This window comes from Hypomesus nipponensis, chromosome 13 (assembly GCF_054491055.1).
Source record: "Hypomesus nipponensis isolate SF chromosome 13, ASM5449105v1, whole genome shotgun sequence".
NCBI classification, from domain to species: domain Eukaryota; kingdom Metazoa; phylum Chordata; class Actinopteri; order Osmeriformes; family Osmeridae; genus Hypomesus; species Hypomesus nipponensis.
The window spans coordinates 3,896,046-3,918,432 of record NC_140373.1 but is presented as its reverse complement, the minus strand read 5'-3'; the positions used below and the strand labels follow the sequence as shown (position 1 = coordinate 3,918,432).

General features: G+C 43.5%; 5 protein-coding genes across 9 annotated transcripts; 2 read left to right on the top strand and 3 right to left on the bottom strand.

The window, feature by feature from the left end:
• Positions 1–1,663: 1,663 nt before the first annotated feature.
• On the bottom strand, positions 1,664–3,987 carry arl4d (ADP-ribosylation factor-like 4D). The gene is made up of 2 exons (XM_084669814.1): positions 3,873–3,987; positions 1,664–2,975 (listed from the first exon to the last, which is right to left on the bottom strand). Exon 2 carries the CDS (start codon positions 2,832–2,834, stop codon positions 2,229–2,231), a length of 606 nt encoding a protein of 201 aa, XP_084525940.1. The 5' UTR covers positions 2,835–2,975; positions 3,873–3,987; the 3' UTR covers positions 1,664–2,228.
• A 902-nt stretch (positions 3,988–4,889) lies between these two features.
• On the top strand, positions 4,890–6,348 carry LOC146259541 (uncharacterized). Of its 3 annotated transcripts, none has more exons than XM_084671047.1 (5): positions 4,890–4,968; positions 5,298–5,379; positions 5,631–5,715; positions 5,834–5,913; positions 6,145–6,348. In XM_084671047.1, the coding sequence occupies exons 2-5, from the start codon at positions 5,308–5,310 to the stop codon at positions 6,169–6,171; spliced, it is 264 nt and encodes an 87-aa protein (XP_084527173.1). In that variant the 5' UTR covers positions 4,890–4,968; positions 5,298–5,307; the 3' UTR covers positions 6,172–6,348. The 3 variants fall into 3 exon arrangements, with proteins under 3 accessions (XP_084527173.1, XP_084527172.1, XP_084527171.1); XM_084671046.1 differs by having other exon boundaries at positions 5,266–5,379; positions 5,840–5,913; XM_084671045.1 differs by having other exon boundaries at positions 5,266–5,379.
• tmem106a (transmembrane protein 106A) lies at positions 5,897–9,851 on the bottom strand. Of its 3 annotated transcripts, none has more exons than XM_084671044.1 (8): positions 9,092–9,850; positions 8,823–8,965; positions 8,486–8,549; positions 8,208–8,361; positions 7,971–8,111; positions 7,781–7,824; positions 7,509–7,562; positions 5,897–7,160 (listed from the first exon to the last, which is right to left on the bottom strand). In XM_084671044.1, exons 2-8 carry the CDS (start codon positions 8,941–8,943, stop codon positions 7,049–7,051), a joined length of 690 nt encoding a protein of 229 aa, XP_084527170.1. In that variant the 5' UTR covers positions 8,944–8,965; positions 9,092–9,850; the 3' UTR covers positions 5,897–7,048. The 3 variants fall into 3 exon arrangements, with proteins under 3 accessions (XP_084527170.1, XP_084527169.1, XP_084527168.1); XM_084671043.1 differs by having other exon boundaries at positions 8,823–9,266; positions 9,667–9,850; XM_084671042.1 differs by having other exon boundaries at positions 6,600–7,160; positions 9,667–9,851.
• Positions 9,852–10,283: 432 nt separating this feature from the next.
• nbr1a (NBR1 autophagy cargo receptor a) lies at positions 10,284–18,911 on the bottom strand. Its single transcript, XM_084669964.1, has 21 exons — positions 18,696–18,911; positions 18,289–18,351; positions 18,073–18,091; positions 17,929–17,951; positions 17,649–17,831; positions 17,469–17,546; positions 17,147–17,373; positions 16,832–16,951; positions 16,456–16,710; positions 15,987–16,146; positions 15,458–15,709; positions 15,045–15,170; positions 14,778–14,853; positions 14,535–14,636; positions 14,241–14,408; positions 13,968–14,114; positions 13,260–13,773; positions 13,017–13,099; positions 12,475–12,556; positions 12,201–12,300; positions 10,284–11,633 (listed from the first exon to the last, which is right to left on the bottom strand). The coding sequence occupies exons 1-21, from the start codon at positions 18,795–18,797 to the stop codon at positions 11,445–11,447; spliced, it is 3,069 nt and encodes a 1,022-aa protein (XP_084526090.1). The 5' UTR covers positions 18,798–18,911; the 3' UTR covers positions 10,284–11,444.
• A 65-nt stretch (positions 18,912–18,976) lies between these two features.
• psme3 (proteasome activator subunit 3) lies at positions 18,977–21,797 on the top strand. The gene is made up of 11 exons (XM_084669965.1): positions 18,977–19,133; positions 19,681–19,713; positions 19,859–19,921; positions 20,111–20,215; positions 20,322–20,367; positions 20,490–20,608; positions 20,722–20,790; positions 20,876–20,943; positions 21,066–21,120; positions 21,224–21,310; positions 21,409–21,797. Exons 1-11 carry the CDS (start codon positions 19,092–19,094, stop codon positions 21,487–21,489), a joined length of 768 nt encoding a protein of 255 aa, XP_084526091.1. The 5' UTR covers positions 18,977–19,091; the 3' UTR covers positions 21,490–21,797.
• Positions 21,798–22,387: the final 590 nt, after the last annotated feature.

Here is a 22,387-nt window from a genome sequence, read left to right as displayed (position 1 = left end):
TAATGAGCGATGGGCTTGTGTTATGGTATCTGAGACAGATCAAAAATGGGATAATTGTAATCTACTGTAAGTAGAAAAACAAAGATGGATTAATGACAAAAAGCATTGGATTGTTTGTAGTCCTGGTGGAATAAGCATTGCTTGATTTCCTTTTCTCGAAATCGGCAGGTGGTGTAGAAACAGACTCGAGCATTCGAACGCTCCAAATTACTTTCAAAACCATTAATTACTTGCAGATAGAACAGATAGACGTGCCCAATGTTCCAACTGCCACATGGATTCGTCTGCGGTTGAGTGCACTCAAACAACAACAACAAAACAGACTGTGGAGAGCGGGACCTGACGAAATGAAGCACATCCTAAACCCAATAACATTTTACATAAGACAACGGATGAATGCATGTTGTAAAAGTAGACATGCATATGAAATCTTCTATGCTGACTACACTGACAGCAGTGTGTGTGTTGGTTGGTTGGTTGGTCGGGGCTCTTCTGAGTTGTATTAACTTTGTATTAACTAATGCTCTCAGCAGATCGTCTTACAAGATCACTTTTAATACATAGATCCTTTCAATACCACCAAAGATCACTGTCCCCTGATTGATCAAGGCCATTTGGCTGTGTCATGATTGACCGTGCCATGCAGTGATTGATGTATCCTGGTCCTGGAACAGTCAGATCGTTTTTTCTATTATTGACCAATCAAAATACATTAGGTGACTTCTTCCCTCAGGCTTCCTGGTTAACAGTTATGTTTTTGTGTGACCATGAGTGATGCTGTCAAAACTTAACTAACTAACCGCACTACTGGATAAACCAGATGTCCCCGGATGTGTTGCTAACAGTTGCACACATCAACTCATGTTTATCATTCCCCCCCAGCTGTGATCCTGTTCACAAGCATGCCACTAATTGATCTGAATACTGATAAGTCAGCAGCTGGCAGAATGGGAGGTGGACGTCAAAGTAAATGGATTTTGAGGGGTTGTGGGTGTGGTTGGGGGGGGGGGGGGATTTCCATATTGTCCCGTTTGCTGACTTAGCAATGATTTGGAGTGAAGGAGACATCAGATACAAAACGGCCCTTTAATATGTTTATAATCTTAACACGAAGCAAGGTGAAGCACAATATAGAAACACTGATCAGGAGCAGCATGGCTCCTCATGTCATGATGTCCTAATAGCCATGTCAATACATCAATGTGTCATTGTTCAGTTTTCTCTGTCCACTAGGAATCATAGCCTCTCATACTGTATACAACTGTTCTTTACTGAATCCTATATGTCATCAACGGTATATGTGATAACACGTTTTTACTGTGCTGGCTCAACTGCTGAAGAACTTTTCATTTGCTCATGCAGTGACTGTTGTGAGGTGATTCCTGCTCAGGGGAAAGCTAGGCCAAGTTCAGTTGATTACCCGAGGGCAGGATTTGGTTTTTGAATAACTTATCTATCACATGGTGCACTAAATACAGCTAACTCAAATTGGATTTCCCCCCAAATGGGTGCTTTGCCATATCCTTAAAAAATCCATTGCCATTTTCTAGTCTATCTAATAAGGGTTCACAGGAATATTGCACCTACAAGCACAAATTTAAAAATCATTATAATCAGATTTCACCTTAATCCGTGTCCAATAATATTGACTTGAGAGAAGAGAGTCGATGAATATTCAATACAGTGTTTAAATTTATTCATTCTTTACAAAAATGTACAACTTGTAGAAACACAATGTTACTGGAACTTCTGCCTCTGTGGTATGAGGGGAATGCACTTAGGATTGTTATTCCAAAGCTAACAAAATAAATAACACTTCAACTGCCTTGGCATTCCATCGTAAGCCAATACCATTCCACTTCATTCATAAAGTAGTTGTTTTCCTACACAAAAACTAGAGTTAAAAGTTCAATTAAATATAATATTTTGTTACGGGATAGTGAGTTGAACTTAGGATCATATCTGTGGCACCTTCATCCTACTTGTCCCATCACATTGTCCTCGGACACAAAGGGCAACTGCACGGCTAGCACAAGTATGAAAGACAGCGTATCAATACTTCATGTCACATTAAGGTCAAATCCATTTCTCCTGACCCCTAGGGGCCATCTGGAATTGGAAGTGGTCCTTTGTTGCCCTAAAATGCCTCCCCTCCTCCATTAAAGGGACCTTGGCTCAAAGTTTCTCAGGAAAAGATCAATCTCCTTAGAGGCCACTGGATGGAGAGCTCATCTTTTCCGGTTTTTGCTGTGTTTCACCGTCTTCTTCCTTTTCAGGATCATCTCGTAGAGTTTCTCCAGACCTGTCTGAAGGCCCTGTCCGTCCACTGCGCTACAGCTCTGAACATGGCGCAGTGTGGAGGCGTTCAGTTCGTGGACAGACAGAACTTTCTCCACCTCGCCCACAGAGAGGGCCGAGGCCAAGTCCTGCTTGTTGGCCAGCACCAACACGGGCACGCCCTGGTTCTCTGAGGTGCGAGTGATCTTGTGGAGCTCCACTTTGGCCTCCTCCATGCGCTCCACCTCGGTGGAGTCCACCACAAACACCATGCCGTCAGTTCGCCTGGTGTAGGACTTCCACAAGGGCCGCAGCTTCTCCTGACCTCCTACATCCCACACCTGAAAGCTGATGGCTCGGGAACTGCCAACCGCCACTTTAATCTTCTCCGTGTTGAAGCCCTTGGTTGGAATCGTCTTGACAAACTCCTTCAGCTTCAGCCTGTAGAGTAAGGAGGTCTTGCCAGCCGAGTCGAGGCCGATGACCACCACATGCAGGGACTGGAAGCCAGGCAGGAAGGAAGTGTTGGGAGCCATCTCGGTCAGCTGGTTCCCCATGGCGAAGGGCAGTTACTCACCTGCTCAGACGAGGTAGCAGATTCAAAGGGTAGTCCCTTTTAATGGTTGTGGCATTTGCACTTTCTTAAAATTTGGAGGTCAGCAGGCTTGAACACACCTTGAACACCCTACACCTTATACCTTAAAACACAAATAGAAAGCTTAGTTAACGTTTCTGAGGAAGACAAGGGGGGGGGGGGGGGCTCCTCCATTAAACTGCACTTGGGGGCTTTGACATGCTATCATTATAGGTGGTCAACTTTAGATAGATAAACCAATATGTCAACACAGATTAATGACTACTGATCAAGACACTGCTCAACACACTGAAACAACTGTGTTTTTAGTCTCATCAGAATAGTCCATGTGAATTCCTCCTTGCAATTAAAGTCCCATTAATACGAGTAGTTATCTACAGATTATATATATCTTGCACATGAAACTGACAACACAGTTGTCAGACTCATTTAATAAATGTATATCTGTATACATGAGTGTTGGTTTTAGTAGCCATCAGGTGTAAGCTCAGTCATGACAGGGATATCATTTTTTAATTAAAAATAAGGAACAGAAATGCTCTGGGTCAGTAATATGAAGCTTCAGTTCACAGCAGCTAATTGGGTGGCCGGACTAGGTTGCTCTCCTTGCACGTTTCCTTCTACAGCATCTAATCCTCTTAAGACTGCTAAACCAAAATGGGCTTCTCAAGGCAGATTGATTTCCAGTATAATATTGTACACGCCATATCTATTCAGTATGTATATATATAGAACGGTATGGGAATTGCTAGAGCAATATGATCCCGTTGATGTGACACAAAAATACAGAAATACGCAGCACATAATTTGGCAAACATAAGACAGCTGCAAGTAAAATCTTGACATGCACTGTTGAAGCCAAAGACTGGTTTTTAATTATCATTCACCCCATAAAAAAGTGACGACCCGATATTTTCTGATATATTTCACTATTATTCTCAAATAAAATGCAGATTATTTCTGCATGAGTTAGCTGTACAATTTCCAACGTCGCACATACCTTTTAGAATGGGTTTTGCATAGACGATAACGGCATCACGCCACTGAAATACAGCGAAACATACTTGCAAAAATAAATGGTTATCCCAGCACGCGAGGGTTCTGTCCGCTGCTGTTGGCCGCACTGACGGAGCATTAGAGTGAGATAGATGCGCACAGGACCTAGAACAACAACTCTTGGTGACGTCACTCAGCAACCCACAAATATTGGCTACTCCCTCTGCTGGTATCGTGCTGGTAGAGTATTTGTCTACAAGGCGCTGTCCAGCCGCCTTTATCGTGCGCGTGAAAGTAGAATAGAGAACTCAGTTAACATCTTACCATGGCAGATGCAATCGACTGATCTTGATATGAAACAGCAAACCAACGAATTTCAAATGTAACTCTTAGATCTTACATAAAAATGTCATCCGTTGATTACCTTGCAACTAATGGTGTTACCAATTATTGAGAGTAATATAATATGTTAAACTATTACTGTGTTAGTCTGTCCTGAATTTCTGAAAGTGACGTAAGAAAAAGTTAACTAATCGACAAAAGCAGTTTTATTCTACACATCACTGATGACCAAGACAAAGCTTGACCAATTAAGCCACCTTCAGCCGCAACTCCATTTGGTTTACAAGACTATGGCGACACTCTGTGGCAGATAACGCATAGGCCTACTCTTGTTGCAGACAACTTGAATTAATCAGCATAAGGCCGTAGCCATGGAGTCAACATGGGACGAAATCTGATGGGGAGTTTGAGGTCCGCCATGAAAACGTTTTACGTTCAGTTATGAATATGATTAAATGTTTTATGATAATTTCGCACAGTGTGCGTGGTTGCCTTTCGTAGAGTAGCACATTTATATTTTATTCAGATTTTTATATCAATATATGGGGGCGGGGGGGGGGGCTATATAATATGATTACGGCCCTGAATCAGCATAACAAAAATCAATCGTGTATTTCGACAAAAAGTCGCAATTCTGTGATGTCACAATCGGTGTTGCAACTGTCTAGACTTGTTTAGACTTGTAACGTGTTCACATGTCTGCGCGAGGCCGGCTGCTGCTTACTGTCTTGTTGAAGCGTGGAGACGCTCACACTTTGGCAAGTACCACCCATTTCTACAGAATAGTACCAAAAAAAACCATCAACTTCGTTTTACAATTTCTTTATTAACAAAGAAGTACTTTCAGTCATAAACATTTATTTTAATAAACTTCATTTCACATGACAAGAAGTCGATTGTCACAGGTCAGATGCAATACTTTTGACCCAGTATAGGATTATCTGACAATTGATACTGTTATGCGGCACCCTTAGCCTCTGTCAAGCATTGTTGCATTACAACGGGCACCGAGGGGTGTGGGCATGATCAATGACTGTGTGGTACCCCCCCCCCAGGGTCTGAGGTCACATCCTGTTCTCTCCACCAGGGGGGGCACAATGACAGCCATGCACTGGGAGGCACGCCGGAGATGGAATCTTGGAGGGCGACGTGAACCCACCAGTCACGAGGTAGGGTAGGTGTTAGGCTACTTCTGCATCATCAGCTATGACATGTGGAAAAGGGGGCGACTGGGACCTCTGATGACTATTGAAGAGACGCTCTCCCACCGCTCTAAATGACACAGCCTAGAAACTCCGATTTTACAGCAGCCAATTCATTCACCCCTAATTCAACAGCGGAAAAAACACATGGTAAAACGAGACGCATCACAAAGCGGTTTGTAGAGGTGGTTGATGAGAACTGTCTTATCAACATACAGGAGACAGCAACACCAGCCACTGTAGAGGAGAGGAAAGCAGTGGTGCCAACTGCGACAGTCTTGCCCCCTAAACCCATAAACTCAGGTAGGACTCATTCATTAACTGGGTAGACTGGGGATTCTTTCATTCATATTCTTTACTAGTAAGTTTTTAATATCAATTCTACAGAGTTCAGGCACATTTATCTAACTTGTCTTTCTAGAAGCAGATAAGGAGGTCAAGTGCTCATGTCAGCATAACATCAAAAAGTCGTACAAAGCCAAGATTGACAACAGATACTCTGTGAGTATTTTTTTATTTATTACACTGAATACTCAATTATAACAATTAAACAAGATTGGTATTTGCATCCGCTTCAATGATTTAAATCAAAAACACAGAAAGTTACCATTGCATAGTAGGCCTATAGCCTAACCAGTTAAACCGGTTCCAAAAGTAATTTGGCAAACAGAAAGTGCAAATGTCTTGGAGACAATCTCATATACTATTCACGTATGTTTGTATCTGTTTCAGTCCATTCAGTACAACCAGCAGTGGTGAGGCCTGTCCAAAACCCTAATACCTCATGACCACACGCTACCTTGTCGTGAACGACTCTCCATGACAATGAAATGCTTACTCTGATTTGTCCGTTGTTTTCTGCCTCACTGACAGGCAGAAAGAATGCCCTCATCAAAGGACAAAATTAAACAACAATGGAAGAAATCTAAACAATGATATTCTTTGGTAAAGAGTCTTCCTCTCACTGATGTGGATATTTCTTGTATCAAGTCAAATTAGACCTAATTTCTTTACCATGTTACAGAGATATTTTCACTGTTATCAGCTTCAAAGAATATGTGGATGTTACCCGCCTATTTTGGTGCTCATTGCACCTGGTCATGAAAATAAAGTGACAGCATTGAAGTGTGCAAAAATACATCATAGACCCAGTTACTCAAAAACGACCCCAAAATGACTGCTAGTGCAAAGTTTAGGCACATCATTTGCTTTTTACCAGAAGCACATCATTGTACATTTAAAACTATTACCTTTAAACTGTATGAAGAACAGTAGTTCAGTAAACATTGGCAAACAGTAAACAATCATTAAGAAAGCATTAAAAAAAATACAGCATTCATTGAAAAAAGTCTAAAACAATATGTTAAAGAGTGGCACACAGGATATAAACTTGGCATAATTGAAAATGCACTGCCTCTCCAATAATACAAATCCAAAGTGCAAAGGGGGCTTCCATTATTATTGCATCCCTTCAACACAACAAATTCCTTTCAGTAGAACACTCAAATAGTTTCACAGTTTGGCATGAAATAAAACTGACATATTTACTCAAAGCTCTGGTTTGTCATTGGATTAGACAATTGATACATTGGGTACACCGCTGACGCAAGACACTAGTTGACAGCTTTCAGTTTCATCAGCTCATTATGGGATGGGGTGTGGTGGTATTGGCTCCACAGTCTACGTACTCGAACGTATCCCTTGACAACTGCTCTGAGTGGGCTAGGTAAGAAACATTCATGGTCATTCTGTGGATGGCAGAGAAAAACAACATGTTAAAGACTTACAATGACCAATGAAACAATAGTTTTACTGCCTGGACCAGGTCAATGTCTGATCCCTATCTAGGGTTAAAAGTATAAACCTGTGAATTGAGTTGGTTTATGGTTAAGATTGGAGGATGTGTCACATTGTGACTAGTTTTACTGCATAGGAATGGCACAGTGCGTCAAAGGGGCGTGATATGTGTGGGATGTAGTACAATGCTCAATAGTACAATAGTACAATAGTTGGTACAACCGATAGCTGCTCAGTTTTGTTTAAATTGTGTGATCAAGTTATAAGAAAATTAGAGCCCAAGAATGTGAAATACTTACTGCAAATGCAAAAACAATGTGTGGATCTTGAAGGAGCTGGACTTGCAGTAATTACTGAAACAGAGATTCATATTATGCATATCATTCTTAAGAGTATTTTGATTTATTCAGTTGGTAGTACTAAAGCAGTCCACTTCTTTTACTGTTGTCGCAGCCAAAAAAAAGCTGTTCATGTCATGGTTATGCGTTTACAATTCTTAGTTTTAGTCAGCTAAATATAATTATATCGATAACTATATTACTATATAGTTAAAATGCAAAAGTGTTCTTACTTCATGCCTGCGTCATCAAGCACAACAGGTATGGTAATTGTATACTGTAGGATAAAATATGGAAATGACAATCTTTTCATCAGAGGTTATAAAGAAAATAATTTCCATAATCTAACGTCCAACTGTTCTTTATTGTTTTTGTTGTGAACATTTATTTGATCTAAACTACTTAGCAATGGTTCAAACGAACCGCTCTTTGTGAAGATGGTTTAAGCGATGTCATGTTAGATATCTTGATCCTTCCCTGAATCATTTTATTAATCAGCACTTGAACGTCAAAGTCAAGGATTTTAACTTCAAGAAAGTTATTGTTGCTGATGTTGAGGACATTCTAGAAAAAAAACATGTTGTTTAGTCACATGATCTTAAGACAAGTAAATACGTTATTCAATTACATCATGCATTAAGGGCTGTGTCCGGAACTTACAGTAACCTGCATTTCCACTGTGTCTGGCGTGAAGTAGACCATCACTGATTTCACAGACACAGGCAGAATGGTTATACTCCGAGGGAAGAGGAAGAAGAGGATCAAAAAACTGAAGAAGATACTCAAGGCCACTGAGATGAACACGTATAGTTTCCTAGGATAGGAGATAAACAAAATAAACAGCTTTTTAACAATAAGCCATATAACACAACTGGCTAAACACACATATGATTTGAATTCGGAGTTGATGTAGACATTGGTGGCAGGCGGTCTCTCACGTGTGTCTTGGTTTCAGTCTTTGGTCACTGCATGAGATGACGGCGACCAACTGGTCCTGATGTCCTGCAAGCACAGTGCAGAAATTGTCAAACATTCTGGGGTTACTTACCAACAAAGAAGTGAAAGTGGTCCACTTTCACTTCTCAATCTGGTTGAAACGCATTCTAGTGCGACGGATGCATCAGACTTAAAAGTAAATAAATAAATAAAAACATTTCAGGAAAATAATACTCAAATCAATTTGAACTAAAACATATAAATACTATTAATCTATACTGAGCATATGCTTTGTGTGATACAGTGTTAAAGTGCTTGCCAGTCTTGTGGATACCACACCTCTTGGAATGCGTCCAATGCCACGACAAGTTGGGCAGGTGTCCCCCGTAATGTCACCATTGATGGCTCCATACGAAGTCTGGTGTCCCATGATGTTCTTCTCCGCATCATGGTCCTCCATATTCCCTGTGTTTCTGGATGAGCTGACACAAACACACCATTATGGGCAACCAAGTACTACAACCTGCCTAACCGTTCTCCTCCAAGAAGAACACTACTTTGCAAAATGCCTTTTTCCTCTTGAAGATCAACGGCAGTTGGCTCAATACCTTATGTTGGAGTAGAAGTCTATCTCCTAACCATGCACAGTTGGTGTGATGTAATCCACTGTAATTGTATATCCATTGACTGGGTCAAAGGGAAGGCGTATCTGCTTTGCTCTAATGTGAGGGTATTGCCCTGCTCTTTATGACGGTCCATCAACCAGCGAGAGAAATCCCTTTTCTGCATTGTGGAAACAGAAGGAGGGCAAACGAAGTAAGATCCACAGACGTAGACAGTTTTGACGGAAGGATGTTGCTTATAATTCATGTAGGCTTGACCCACGGAACAGCTCAGGAATTAGCCGCTAAAATGTATTCCTTAAAATATGTCACTGAAATATTTAGCACATGTATAGGCCATTGTAGCCCTAGGCAATTAGGGAATACGTGTGTTACACTATATTTAGAAAAGACCAACCCGTACCTAAATGTAAAACGTTGACAACATTTTCATGTACAGCATCGACTGCTAAAATACATGGCTGGGTTGAATAATCGATGACACAATAATCGGAAAATCTGCTGACTGAATAAAACTATCGGCCAATGCTTTTGGGATCTGTTCGAAAGTGCGCACTTACCTTCCTTTTGATTCTGGCATCAGGTCTTTATCACAATGACAACATGCATAACAAATGTAGCCTACCATGAAATGACTAAAGTCGGAATAATATACCCGCGCCAATACGAAAACAAACAGTATTTCACATTCGCAACAATTGGAAATGTGCGGATATGGTCACTTCCTACTTCTGATTGTTTTGCGTTTGCATTCCTCAAATAGTTTGTGCTGCCACTTGGTGGTAGTCTTAATAAAATATAGTAATGGCATAAAAATAACCGTTTACATGTTTATTTTACGTCTATATCTAGTATAATCAACAATTTGGTAATTTTGATGCTCTGGTCCACATACATTATTCTGAAACATTTAATTAATATCTCCATTGATTAAGGTTTCAGTCAAACTGTTGATTATATTCTCTGCAAATGCACAAACCTATTTATCCGTCTTCTCAAATTCAGACATTCATCTTACCACTCTCCAACAGTTCTAGTTTTTGCTGATAACGTAAACTAGCTTGTAATATCTTCTTTCAGATCTCATATTCTGTATACATTAACAGGAAACAAGCCAATTCCTTCAAGTACAGAATGTACAGGACCCTATGCAATAAAAACAACTGTGACGGTCATGTAATTTCAGTCATAGAGAAAGCTGTGCAATCATTTTATTGGCTGATTGACAAATGCAGTGTACTTTGACAATCAAAGGAGATCCACTACCAAGCTATGTAAATAAATTCAGCATTTCTCTTAAGCATGATCCTATGAGTGTACTATGACAACAGACAAACAATCACATGTTCCCACTTACAAACCTCCAGTTTCTCTTGAAGCAAGACACACAAACACACACAGGATAATGGAACATAACAGGCATAAAATGGATATAATCGATACACTCACGATTACCAATGCAAAATCACCATACACATTTTTAGTAAGTTTTAATCAGTGACTATATTTTTTAAAAAAAAGAAAAAAAATGACATACATAAAGAAAAACTTGGTTCCTTTAAGAAATTGAGGAATGTCTCTTAAAAGAGGTCTGTGTAGGATTTTAGTGTGGTATCTAAAACATGATTGACTTGAAAAGGTGTATGAAAGATGCAAGCAGACATTACCACCCAGGACTCCAATCCTCCTGACACAACAGGAACATGAATAGTCTCTGTACTTGTACCTGACATGCAGGCGTTTCCTAAAAAGCTGTAGAAAACTTCAGTCAGTGTCAACAGTCAGTTTCTTTTCCTCGTCTGAAGCCACTGTTCCTGATACATTCCACAAGTCGACATCTACGATAACAGTACTTTGATAGATACAAGATTGCATTGTTTAGGCAGATTCACCACTATAGCTATCTAAGAGAGTAATCACAGGAATCAGAAATATCAGTAAATTTCTCATCCCACCTACGTGCTTTCCCTTGAGTCTATCAATCAGAAAACAGAAGTATAGAAGAAGAGACTGTATAAAGCATTTCAGTATAACATTCACCCCCGCTCTCTCTCGAGGAGAGAAGCTAGCTTAGCCCTGTCAACAGGGAGGACAGACACGACACACAAAACTTTGACTTCCTACACACTTCAGCCGAACTATCAGTAAACCCTTCACTGCTACACAGATTTGCCTCCGTGTTCCTTAACAACCTCTATGACCTAAAGCCACAAAAATAAATTTCTATTGAATGCCAACGCTAGTTTGTAGATGTTAGGCCTAAATGAGTGTCCAGATAAGGGGCTGCAGCAGCTGGGTTAGTTTCAGGGGGAGAGGGAGTGTTGGAGGGGGGACCCCCTCAGTACTGCGTGGCTCCTCCCCCCTGGTTCTCCTCAGCCTCGGCCAGCTGGACCAGCGCGTTGACGGTGTGCAGCAGATTGTAGCGGTGCTTCCTCAGGAGACGCTGGTTAAGCCTCTGGTCTCTGAAGCCCATCTCTTGTAGCACAGCCATCATGGAGGGGCTCTGGCTGGCGGGGTCAATGCCGCGCTGGGGAGCAGGAGACGAGCAGTTACAGACACCCCTCTGGGTTATTTACATGTAGTCATTTAGCAGACGCTCTTATCCAGAGCAATTTACGGTAAGTACAGGGACATTCCCCCCGAGGCAAGTAGGGTGAAGTGCCTTGACACAACGTCATTTGGCATGGCGGGGTTCAATCCGGCAACCCTCTGATTACTAGCCCAACTCCCTCACCGCTCAGCCATCTGACTCCCTTATTGCACACTAAAGACTCCTGAACCCATGGGGGATTCAAACGGCTCATTGGTTTCAGAGTGCGGCATGTTGTAAGCAGCATACCAGCTCATTCTCAAATGGCTGAGCGGTTAGGGAATCGGGCTATTAAGCAGAAGGTTGCCGGTTCGATTCCTGGCCGTCCTAAATGACGTTGTGTCCTTGGGCAAGGCACTTCACCCTACTTGCCTCGGGGGGGAATGTCCCTGTACTTACTGTAAGTCTGGATAAGAGCGTCTGCTAAGTGACTAAATGTAAATGTAATTCTTGTCAAATTCACCTCGCCAACACTGACACACGTGACAAGAACACAGTTCATACCTGGGTGGAGCAGCTTGGCCCAGTGAAGAGAGCTTTGTATGCGGACGCAGCCACAGAGAGGGCCCCCTTGACCAGTCCTTCTGTGATTCCCCCCTGACCCCTGCCAAAACACAGGAGGATGTGCTTAACCGCTGTTTCGCACAACAGTAGCTGCAACATGTGATGTCAAATATGTTTATTTCGGAATGCATATCCCCACTGAAGCAAGTGTGTGTTTTGGTTTTGGTTTTGAAGACTGTTTTGGGGAACCAGGGACATGTCAGTGGATTCATACCTAGGTTGCAGGGAGTTGCAGGCCCTGGGGTTGTATGTTTGAAATGCACTGACTGAGCCTGCTGGTCTGGTTGGACCTGATACTGACATTAGGAAAGAAAAGAGACAGAACACACACACACACACACACACACACAGCAGTGAGCAAAGATGTTTTTCTGCGGCAACCATTCTTTAAAGTACAGTGAGTTCCTCTCTACACAAAAAGGATGAACATAGGTTTCATCCTTTGATGCACGCAAAACTGAAAGTACACTGTAAGCTAAATGTAGAAACCGCAAAGAATATGACTTTATTTTACAGTAGGTTGAGGTTCTATTACAGTGGTCAGCTGTTTACATTTTACATTACATTTATTCATTTAGCAGACGCTTTTATCAAAAGCGACTTTCAAGAGAGAACTTTAGAAAGAGCATAGGTCACTGATAATAACAACAAGATAGCCCCAAAGCATTGCGGGTAGCCAAAACAAGAAGCACACATTTCCTTCAGTAAAACTTCCTGTGAGAGGCTTCCTGTGGTCAAACCAAGGCCAACACTCACCATGCAAGTGTACGGCTGGTTGGCATGGCTCAATAGGCCCAGACACTGGCGGACTGGGCCCTGCAACGTACAACTCCTCCGACCTGAGACCAAAAAAACAACATGGCATGACACAAGGCACATGTGCAGGAAGTTATTGAGACTTTAGATTCATGGTTCTAATGGTGAACTCGATCAAAATAAACCCCCCCCGGACTTGACTGTATGACAGTTGTGTCATGATGCCCGTCTTGCAGAACTGACCTGGGTGAGTAGAGGACAGCAGGGGGCAGTAGAGAGACAGGCGGAGGCGCCACCTCAGGGGTGAGGGGAACAGCATCCAGGGTCTGGGAGGCACACAGCATCTGGTTGACGCTGTCGTCCACAGCCGGCGCCGTCGCGGCAACCTCTGACCCCTCCTGCCCCTCCCCCTCCGGCGTGGCCCTATCCAGCTCCTCAGGCTCAGGCTCCTCCCCTTCGGTGGTGGCTGCGGCCAATCCAGAGAGGGAGAGGGCGGAGCTGTACATGGACTCGCCCAATGGCCTGCTGGTGTCGAAGCAGTCGGGCAGGACGATGATGTAGCTGTCGCAGGAGGACGCGGACGAGGCCTGGCTGCTCACCTCGTCCCAGTCCTCAGCCTCCTCCTCCTCCTCCTCTTCTCTCTTTCCTTCTCTTGCCTCCTTCTCTTCTTTTCGCTCTCCTTTCCCCAAAACCTTCTCCTCCTTCTTCAGTGCACTGAGGTCTTTGCGTGCGTCAATCTCTGGGATTAAATGCGCCTCTAACGAAAACAGAACAAGAAAAACCCGGAAGGTTTGATACAGTCGGAACGTCATGTTTTCCAAGTGGTCGACTGTCTTTGTTAACAGCATACACAAGACGTTTCAAGACCAAAGACTCCAAAATAGATGAATACTGTGTCTACATATATAGATGGGTACAATGTGAGGCAGGGGTGGTGTTGTTCTCCCCTACCTGGGACAGTCTCCTGCAGCAGTTGGATCTGAGGAAGCCTCCGAGCTGGCTTCTGGCCTCTCATCTCCCCATCCACCTCCGCCCCGTTCTCCTTCCTCTCCACCACTTTCCTCATGAAGCCTGTCCCCTGTGTTATAGCTGCGAGAGCTTTTCAAAATAAAAGACACTGTATGTTGAGTCTGCCGATGAAACGACAATCACGGCACACAACTCCACCGAATGATCTCTCTGATCTCTGACATAGGTCCGCCGGACAGAAGGTGGGCGTCTGACCTTTGGGCATGCGGAGGCTGGGCTGGACCCTCCGCAGGGGCTTGTGGTCTGGAGCCTCCTCCAGGGTCAGAGAACGGATGATGGTCTCGCAGAGGAACTGGGCTCCGCTGATGTCCTCGTCGACCTCCTCGTGGTTACCAGGCTCACTCTGGGGCCCTGCTTTGGCTCCTGAACACACAGCACAGCCAGGGGGGTAACTGCCGGTTAGAGTTCGGTTGATACTGTTGAAATATAGGGCTTCAACAGGTCATGTTTATTTTGCCAAGTGTATTGGGCTGTCGCCTGCCATCTTACCAAGTAAGTGCTGGACCTCAGAGTCAGCTGTCATCAGTGCAGGGGCTGGTCTCTCCAGCGCAGGGCCATCGTGAGGGAGAGGGGACATGCAGGGGGTCAAATCTAACAATCACACAAACAGACACCATGTTACAAGTTGAAAAACATAGTCAAATGTGTTTATAGCTAAACATATATATATATTGCAGGCATGTATTATGTATTTATATTATTGTGTATTATGTGTGGTATACAGTATCTCACCGACTGGAGTGTTGGTTGGAACCTTCTCCAATTCTTGCACAATATTTATATCCAGTAACTCAAAGGACAGCAGATCCTGAAAATACAATAAACAACACAGTGAGACAGTGAGCGCAGCACTAAAAAACTGCTGTGTATTTCACCATACAGATGATGTTTTGTGTTATTAGTATCTAGTTATGTTTTCAGATAAAACAAACATTTCTGACATAAAAAATCTAAAAACATAACTTGGGTTGACATGGTCAGGGACGGCACCCCTCTCACCTGTGCAGTGAGCAGGTCCACAGAAGGAAAGTAGTAGTCTCTCTGGAGGTTTCCAGACCGGCCCGTACCACTGTCTCTGGAGCTAAGGAGGGGCATGTCTGTCTCCGCAGGTCTCAGGTCCTCCTTCTAGATCACACAACAGCATCTCATGAGCATGTCTGTCACAAAATATGTTACATGCTCATGTAACCCAGGGCTACCCAAACCTGTTTCAGGAGGGCTACAGTCCATTAGCTTTTTGCTACAATCCTAGTAACTATCTGATTCATCTGATTCATCTTATATGTCGTGGTGACCGGCATAAATTATCCCGGTTCAATGTTAACCCCATTTACATTAGAAAAAAAAAAACAAGTAAAAAAAATAAACACTGATTATTTTTTGTGTATCTGAAAAGAAAATGGTTGACTTGCCAGCCTTTTGCTCTGAGGACCGTAGCTGTTGCTACAGCAGGTGCTGGGGTCCACCACGATACTGCACCACACTCTGGGACCAAACTGGCCCCCACAGTGCACTAGACGCCAGTGGGAAGTGTAGGTGCCCTCCATCACTGGGGCGAGAAAGGTCACACTGACCACGCCCATCTGACCTGGCTGCAGCAGGGGCACTGCCACCTCACGCTTTTCCTCTGATGCCAGGCCCAGGTTACCCCACATGAACTTCAGCTAGAGACACACACACAGTACAGATAAACATGCACAAAACAAACACACACACAATGACACAGGCACAAGGACATCGAGCCAAACAGCGGCACTTGAAGAGAGCACTTGGGACTAACATTCTGAAAATGTGTCGGAAAGCGCAAGTGGCGATAGGTAAATAGAATCCTTCAGATTTAGGTGTTAACTTCTAGTATTCAGGTGAGGTGGTAGTGAGGTAGAGACTGACACTGGAGGAACAGTATCGGTTGAAGGGACAGCCTGTCTTCCTGGAAGGTACCTTGGTCTCTGAGGTCCAGCTGATGGTGCCAGAGTTCCTCATCTTCCAGTACTTGATGAACTTGGTGCCAGGCTCAAGACGGGTCCCGTCGGGCAGATTTTCATCCAGAAACAAGGCAGCCATTGTGGGCACCAAGGTGGAGTGGGAGACCTCGGGACCCCTAGTTTCAAGTGTACAGAGCATTGTTGAAAACAGCCCTGGCTTCACACCCACCTCTTTGTTTCGCTACGAATCAAAAAAGCAGGATCCTTTTTTTTGCAGCTCAAAAGCAATTAGAAAATCTATGAAGCAGCAGCAGTTTCAAATGAGGTAGTTCCAAAATCCACCATCAGCCAGCGATAAACTCATACAGACTATTACAAAGATCAGATGGCATTTTTTTTTTTTTTTTTCTTGAGAAAAGACTTTGTCTCCATGCTGGGTCTAGAGCACCCAGCACTCTCAGACGCCTTCCCGAGGTGGCGCTTACTCTGGGCTGGAGGGCTGGGGGTCTGGTGCTGGGCCTGGAGCTGGCTCTGGGGCAGGGTCAAGGGCTGGAGCCTGGGTAGAGGCTGCCATGCTGGGCCTGCTTGTGGAGGTGGTGGGGCCGCTCCACTGCAGGCCCCTCTTCTCCAGCCTCAGTTTCTTCTTGATCTCCTTCACTTCCGCCTTGAGCTGCCTCCTCTCAGCTTTGAGGCGCTGTCGCTCTGCCTTGCGTACTGTCCTGTCTCCTCGCCTAGGGAACCTGGGCCAAAACAAAAGATGTTACAGGAATGGTGAACTCTTTAATTAAAAATAGGGTTCAAGAATGGTTATTGAATAAGGCTGAATGTTGAATAAAGGGATAGATTATCCAATTGTTTTACCTAAATTCTCCTGACATCCCGTGCTCAGGAATGGAAAGCGGGGTCTTGGTTCTCACCAGGTTGTGGCTGGGGTCATGGCTATGTCTACACAACTCGCATAGAATGCAGGATGGACAAACACTGAGGTAAAAAAAGACAAACATGGCAAATACAGATTAGAGACAACGTGAAACACATCACAAATTACATTTTCATGAAAAACATTTCCCTTTTTATTTTTTTATTTTTTATAAAGTATGGTTTGTCTTGATGACAGCATAGTGCAATTTTCTTCTGGCAGCGCAGTGAGCCCTGGTGCTGTGATGCTGTCCTCACCTGCACTTATACGCTCCCTCTGAGGTTAGCTTCTTGCAGCTGCTGCAGGCAGGGGTGTAGCCACAGGCCCCGTTAGTGGACGAGCCAACTTTTAACCCCTGGGCGACATCGCCTCCCACCGCCCCGAGCTCTTCTGAAGGCCCATCAGGGACTTTGTGGGTGCAGCACTGGCCCGAGAAGTCATTACACATCCTCTCCACCACCTCTTTCACCACCTCGTCTTTGAACTGTCAGGGAGGGGACCAGAAACCATGTCACTGACTACACTGACGTGTAGTCGCAGAGCAGATTTTTGTTTACCGCTTCTCAACACATGACTCACCTTCTCCATGTAGGATCTGAACCACACTGGTGGAGGTTCGTCCTCTGGTTTGGTGACCTTGCTGTCCTTTACAGCAACCTAAACAACCAGAAAGTGTTCTCACTCATCTACACGACACAAAAATCCCCCCGAATAATCATTTAATAGCAATTTATCCTCCAACCCCCAAAAATAACTGACCGCATCTTTCTCAGGGGTGACTTGTGTTCCCTTGTCCACTGTCTTGACTCTGGAGGGGTACGGTGGCGCAGGCCGGAGATCCCCCTTGAGCTCCTTCACCTCAGTCTTCGGAGGCCCACCGCAAGCCTGGCCCTTCATCTTGTAAATGTTCATGTGCAACTGGTTCCCCTGCTTCTCAGCACTCTGCAACGATCATGTGCAACATGCCAATGACAGGTCATTTGCAGGTAACCTTCAGGAAAACATCTCATGTATGTTTGCTCTTTTGTGATGTGACTACCTTGACAGCCTCTTCATATTCCTCTGGAGAAAAAATAGACAATCACAAACATAAGTTCTTCTGATTGAGTGAACGTTCCTCTTGGATAAAACCCCATTAAAAAAAACGAATTGTGTAAAGGGAGTGAATACACTGTACACATACCTTGACTGTTAATGGAAATCTGAAAAAGACAATGTTTATTTCAAGACATTATTACAGAATATCTTACGTTGTATCTTAAATGAACAAACTTGACGTTTGAATTTAAAAGTACTTTGTTGTCCCATGCATTTGTATTATAGTTAATACTGTACAAGTGATCTGTCCAAGAGGTGAGAAAACAGTTATGGCAGTTTCATCCATAAACCAGACACTCACCTCCTCGTTGTCTTCATCAAAATATTTCACTTGAAAGTGGCTGATGCCATATGACGCTTTAATCTGAAGATTTAATGATATGTAAACGGTTTTACAGTCCCTCATGCATACCGTATGAGTGGGTCAACAAAAAGAGCAGCAAATACGAGCATACAATATAGCTAGCTAGCTACTAGGTTACGGACTCGAGTAAAGTCGAGATTGGTAAACCGTAAGTTACATCGTTGACCTAGATTGCAAAAGTTTATAAACAGAGATGGATTGTATTGAAATCCGGCAATGTGTGGAAAATGTGACAACAAATAAAATAAAAATTCGAGACACGTCCTTCAATGTTTCTATAGCTTGGGCCTACATGCAGACAACCAAGAGAAAGGCAAGCGTCAAACTGCGCCAGCTCTGCTTACCCAGGCTTCCACCGACTCCCACTCCGATTTGTCCAGATCAGGTGCCACAAATCTTTTTACAATTCCCCTGAAATTTACTTTAATAGTAACGGGAAGCCCCATGTCTGATTGAGGCGCCTAATTAATAGCAATCATTAACGAAAACGGGACAGTTCGATTTTTAACCCACGTCTATCTTTTTGTTTACATCGTCAGCTGCGTTTGAGAAAAATACGATGACGCGATTATTGCACATGGGTGCGCATGCGCATTGATCTCTTGTTTTGTCGCTTATTGATTGTGTCATCTTTAAGCTCACACAAGTGTGGCTGACAAAGTGGGAAAGCCACACACGTTTAGTCCTAGAATTGAATGTTGTGAGGACAATCGTACTTTCCTCGTTTCTGAATATATAAAATGTCTTCTCTTCTTAAGGTGGACAATGAAATCAAAACCAAGGTAAAGGTCTAAACTCACCAGCTCTACAAGGGGTGCGATAGATGTTGGAGGCAGTTGGATAGCAAGCTAGCTACTGTCTGGGAGCCACACTTAAATTAATCAGTTTAAGGCCAGCTAGCTAGCTTGCTAATTTGAGTGACTCAGGATAGCCCTTTTCCCGCCCTCCCCGTCAGAGCTAAGCATGTCAAACTGCCAAATATGTTTCTCACTGAATAAAAGAAACATGTAGTTACTGATTTATTTAAATATAATTTTTCAAAAGCAAGCATGAGAGGAAGCACCCAGCATGAAAACGGCACCATGTTTTAGGCCACATTATTACCTAGCTAGCTAGTAGTAGAACCATATGTAGCTTGCCAATTTAAGAGCCGTTTAGGAGTAGCTGGGACAGGTTATCAAAGCTAGAGCTAGCTAGCTAAGTGTTCTGGTCAGTCTAGACGAGGGTGAGGTGATATCTTGGTGTGTGATATTGTCATCTAACGCTACATACTGTAGATCATTGCTGGTTTTATTATTTGGTGTCAAATGATGCCAATTGTTATTGCAGGTTGACGCTTTCAGGGAGCGAATCACTGGAGAAGTGAGTTTACGTTGTTTTATTTTGTGGAATTGTGTGCTTTTTGGTTGTGTTCACACGGAACCATGATGAGCAGTGGTCTTAACCTAGTTCTACATTTTATACCTCCTCTAAACGGCATCAACCTGAAAACTGTATTTTCCTACAGGCAGAGAACCTAGTTGCAAATTTCTTCCCCAAAAAATTACTGGAACTCGACCATTTCCTTAAGGTGAGCTTGTCCTCCACAACACATTAGTAGCTAAACACTTTTAACAACCTCTATGTAGATCTTTCTTGCACTGTGTTGTAGTTTTGCTTTTCTGGCTTCCTTGGTTTCTGTCCAGCTGGCCACTCACATGTTGTCCTGACCAAAAGGAATTAAATGGAATATGTAATAGTTTGTTGTGTCGTCTTCCAGGATCCCATCTTAAACATCTGTGAGCTAAAGGAGATCCACTCTGAGATTAACCTCACAGTGCCAGACCCTATTCTACTGTCAGACCTTCACGATGGACTTGAAGAGGTGAGAACGGAAATCTGCATTTTTGAAAGCACCCTAGTCATAACATGTGTAAATTGCCTGCGTCCATCAGGGTTGTGAAATTGGAAAACTATTACTGTCCTTGTAGCAAAATGCCAAGAAAAGAAAGATGGGGGATGGACCTGGAGATATGGGTGAGACAACCTTACAGCCATCTGATCATGTTTCCCACACAGACACACCGACGTAATATGCAAAGTTAGCAAATAACTGATTCTAGACTAACACCGTTCTTCTTCCCCCTCCTTGTGTTTAGTGTCTGGTACTAAGGTGTTTGTCATGCCTGGCGGCATGATGAAGAGTAACGCGAAGCTTGTGGACCTGATTGAGAAGGTGAAACCAGAGATCAGGACCCTCATAGAGAAGTGTAATACAGTAAGTATATCTCCCACATTGACGGAGCTCGTATCTGTATGCAAGGTCTGGGTGTGTGCGCACCACATGCCACTTCCTTCCATCATTCCAACAGATTTGTATTTGTTCTTCAGGTCAAAATGTGGGTTCAGTTGCTTATCCCAAGAATAGAAGATGGCAACAACTTTGGAGTCTCAATTCAGGTGCTCCATGCAGCCTTTTGCCTCCGTCAGTTTGTCTGGACTAGATTTCAAACCAGCAACCTCACAGTAATGTCTTTCCCCTCAGGAGGAGACGGTAGCTGAGCTGAGGACTGTGGAGGGAGAGGCAGCGTCTTACCTCGACCAGATATCTAGGTAGCTATGAGACGAGGCAGGCCATGCTAGGCCTGCTAACCAAGCCATCCTTGGCGGACACAGCCTTGCACTCTGCACACAATCCATGGCTTTTAAGACAATTCCTTTTCTCTTCTCCATAGATACTATATTACAAGGGCAAAGCTAGTGTCCAAAATAGCCAAATATCCACACGTGGTGAGTATTGCCTGTGTAATTTCCTTTGTCTTCAGAGAAAAGGTCAGTGTTGGCGTAGTGTGTTTCTTCTGGCTCCTCACCCTTGTGTCTTGCCTCCACGCAGGAGGATTATCGGCGCACAGTAACGGAGATAGACGAGAAGGAGTACATCAGCCTCAAGATCATAGTTTCAGAGCTCAGAAATCAATATGTAAGTGAACGGCATACAATAGTCTCGTGAACCTGTGATGGCATGAAAATGCAAATCCATGAGACGGCAACTCAATTCCGATTTCTTGTCTGACGCAGGTAACGTTACACGACATGATTCTGAAGAACATTGAGAAGATCAAGAGGCCAAGGAGCAGTAACACAGATGCATTATATTAAGACTTATTGGCCCCTCCCACCACCACGATCACACCTTCTCCCTATCCTCTACCTCTCCCTGCCATGCTGTTAAACAAGTGGTCGAAAGGAGCATAGAGCTAGACTTGACTCTTAACTGTTCAGTACAATCCAGAAACCATTGCCTCAGTAGAAGTTAACCCTGACCCTTTCCTTTGTTTGAATTGTAAAATATTGTCCTTGTTTTAAACCCCTATGAAGAATACTCTTAAGGAACTGAGAGGCTCTAGAAAAGCGCTATGTGTTTTTTAAATTTAATTAAAAACATTTTGTCCATTGGACTCCGTTCACTCATTTGTGAAAAATATTTATTCGTATGGTTCTGTTACTGAGTAATCCGATTCTTTGTTAGATTTCTGCATTCATTGGAAGTGTTTTGCAGTCATCTGTGGAGAATTTTTAAGAAACGTTTCTTTGTCAGTTAGTGTTCAAAATGAGCCGTCTGCTGCACCTGGGCTCTCCAGACAGAACATGTCGTGACAGTTTTAGCAGCAGCACCATTCTACCTGAGGCCTATGAAATGCTTGGAATTAATTTACTGATTTGAAGTACATAATTGGTAGACGTTATGCTGGGTGCGAGTAACGTCAGTCTTCACACAGTGCTGTTTATGAAGCAAAGCCTTCACTTCCAGCCAGCAGGGGTCACACTTCTTGGTCAGCTGTACTGCGTACAAGCTGCACAGATGACGTCACCCAATATTCAAAATACCCGTGGTGAAAAGGACACACTTTGAACATTGACTAATGTTCTTGGCAAAGTGTGTCGCTATAGATCTTGGGTAGGACTCTGAAGAGAGATGACCCTTGGATGGGGTGGACACACCTCCTGTCATCCCAAGTCCACGCTCTGGAAGAATGCGGGTGGTAGACTCTCCCCT

Bases quoted from the DNA above. Each gene is read 5' to 3' on its own strand.
- arl4d (XM_084669814.1), bottom strand. From the start codon at position 2,834: ATGGGGAACCAGCTGACCGAGATGGCTCCCAACACTTCCTTCCTGCCT.
- nbr1a (XM_084669964.1), bottom strand. From the start codon at position 18,797: ATGGGGCTTCCCGTTACTATTAAAGTAAATTTCAGGGGAATTGTAAAA. The intron at 18,352-18,695 runs GTAAGCAGAGCT...TTAAATCTTCAG, and splicing joins GGGAGTCGGTGGAAGCCTGG to ATTAAAGCGTCATATGGCAT. The intron at 14,854-15,044 runs GTGAGAGGGGTG...TTGTATTTTCAG, and splicing joins TGGACCTGCTCACTGCACAG to GATCTGCTGTCCTTTGAGTT.
- psme3 (XM_084669965.1), top strand. From the start codon at position 19,092: ATGTCTTCTCTTCTTAAGGTGGACAATGAAATCAAAACCAAG. The intron at 20,216-20,321 runs GTGAGAACGGAA...CTGTCCTTGTAG, and splicing joins TTCACGATGGACTTGAAGAG to CAAAATGCCAAGAAAAGAAA. The intron at 21,311-21,408 runs GTAAGTGAACGG...TGTCTGACGCAG, and splicing joins CAGAGCTCAGAAATCAATAT to GTAACGTTACACGACATGAT.
- tmem106a (XM_084671042.1), bottom strand. From the start codon at position 9,734: ATGGTAGGCTACATTTGTTATGCATGTTGTCATTGTGATAAAGACCTG. The intron at 8,362-8,485 runs GTGAGAGACCGC...CTCCTATCCTAG, and splicing joins AGACTGAAACCAAGACACAC to GAAACTATACGTGTTCATCT. The intron at 7,825-7,970 runs GTTCGTTTGAAC...TTTATCCTACAG, and splicing joins AACCATCTTCACAAAGAGCG to TATACAATTACCATACCTGT.
- LOC146259541 (XM_084671045.1), top strand. From the start codon at position 4,906: ATGTCTGCGCGAGGCCGGCTGCTGCTTACTGTCTTGTTGAAGCGTGGA. The intron at 4,969-5,265 runs GCAAGTACCACC...CCCCCCCCCCAG, and splicing joins GTGGAGACGCTCACACTTTG to GGTCTGAGGTCACATCCTGT. The intron at 5,380-5,630 runs GTAGGGTAGGTG...ATCAACATACAG, and splicing joins GTGAACCCACCAGTCACGAG to GAGACAGCAACACCAGCCAC.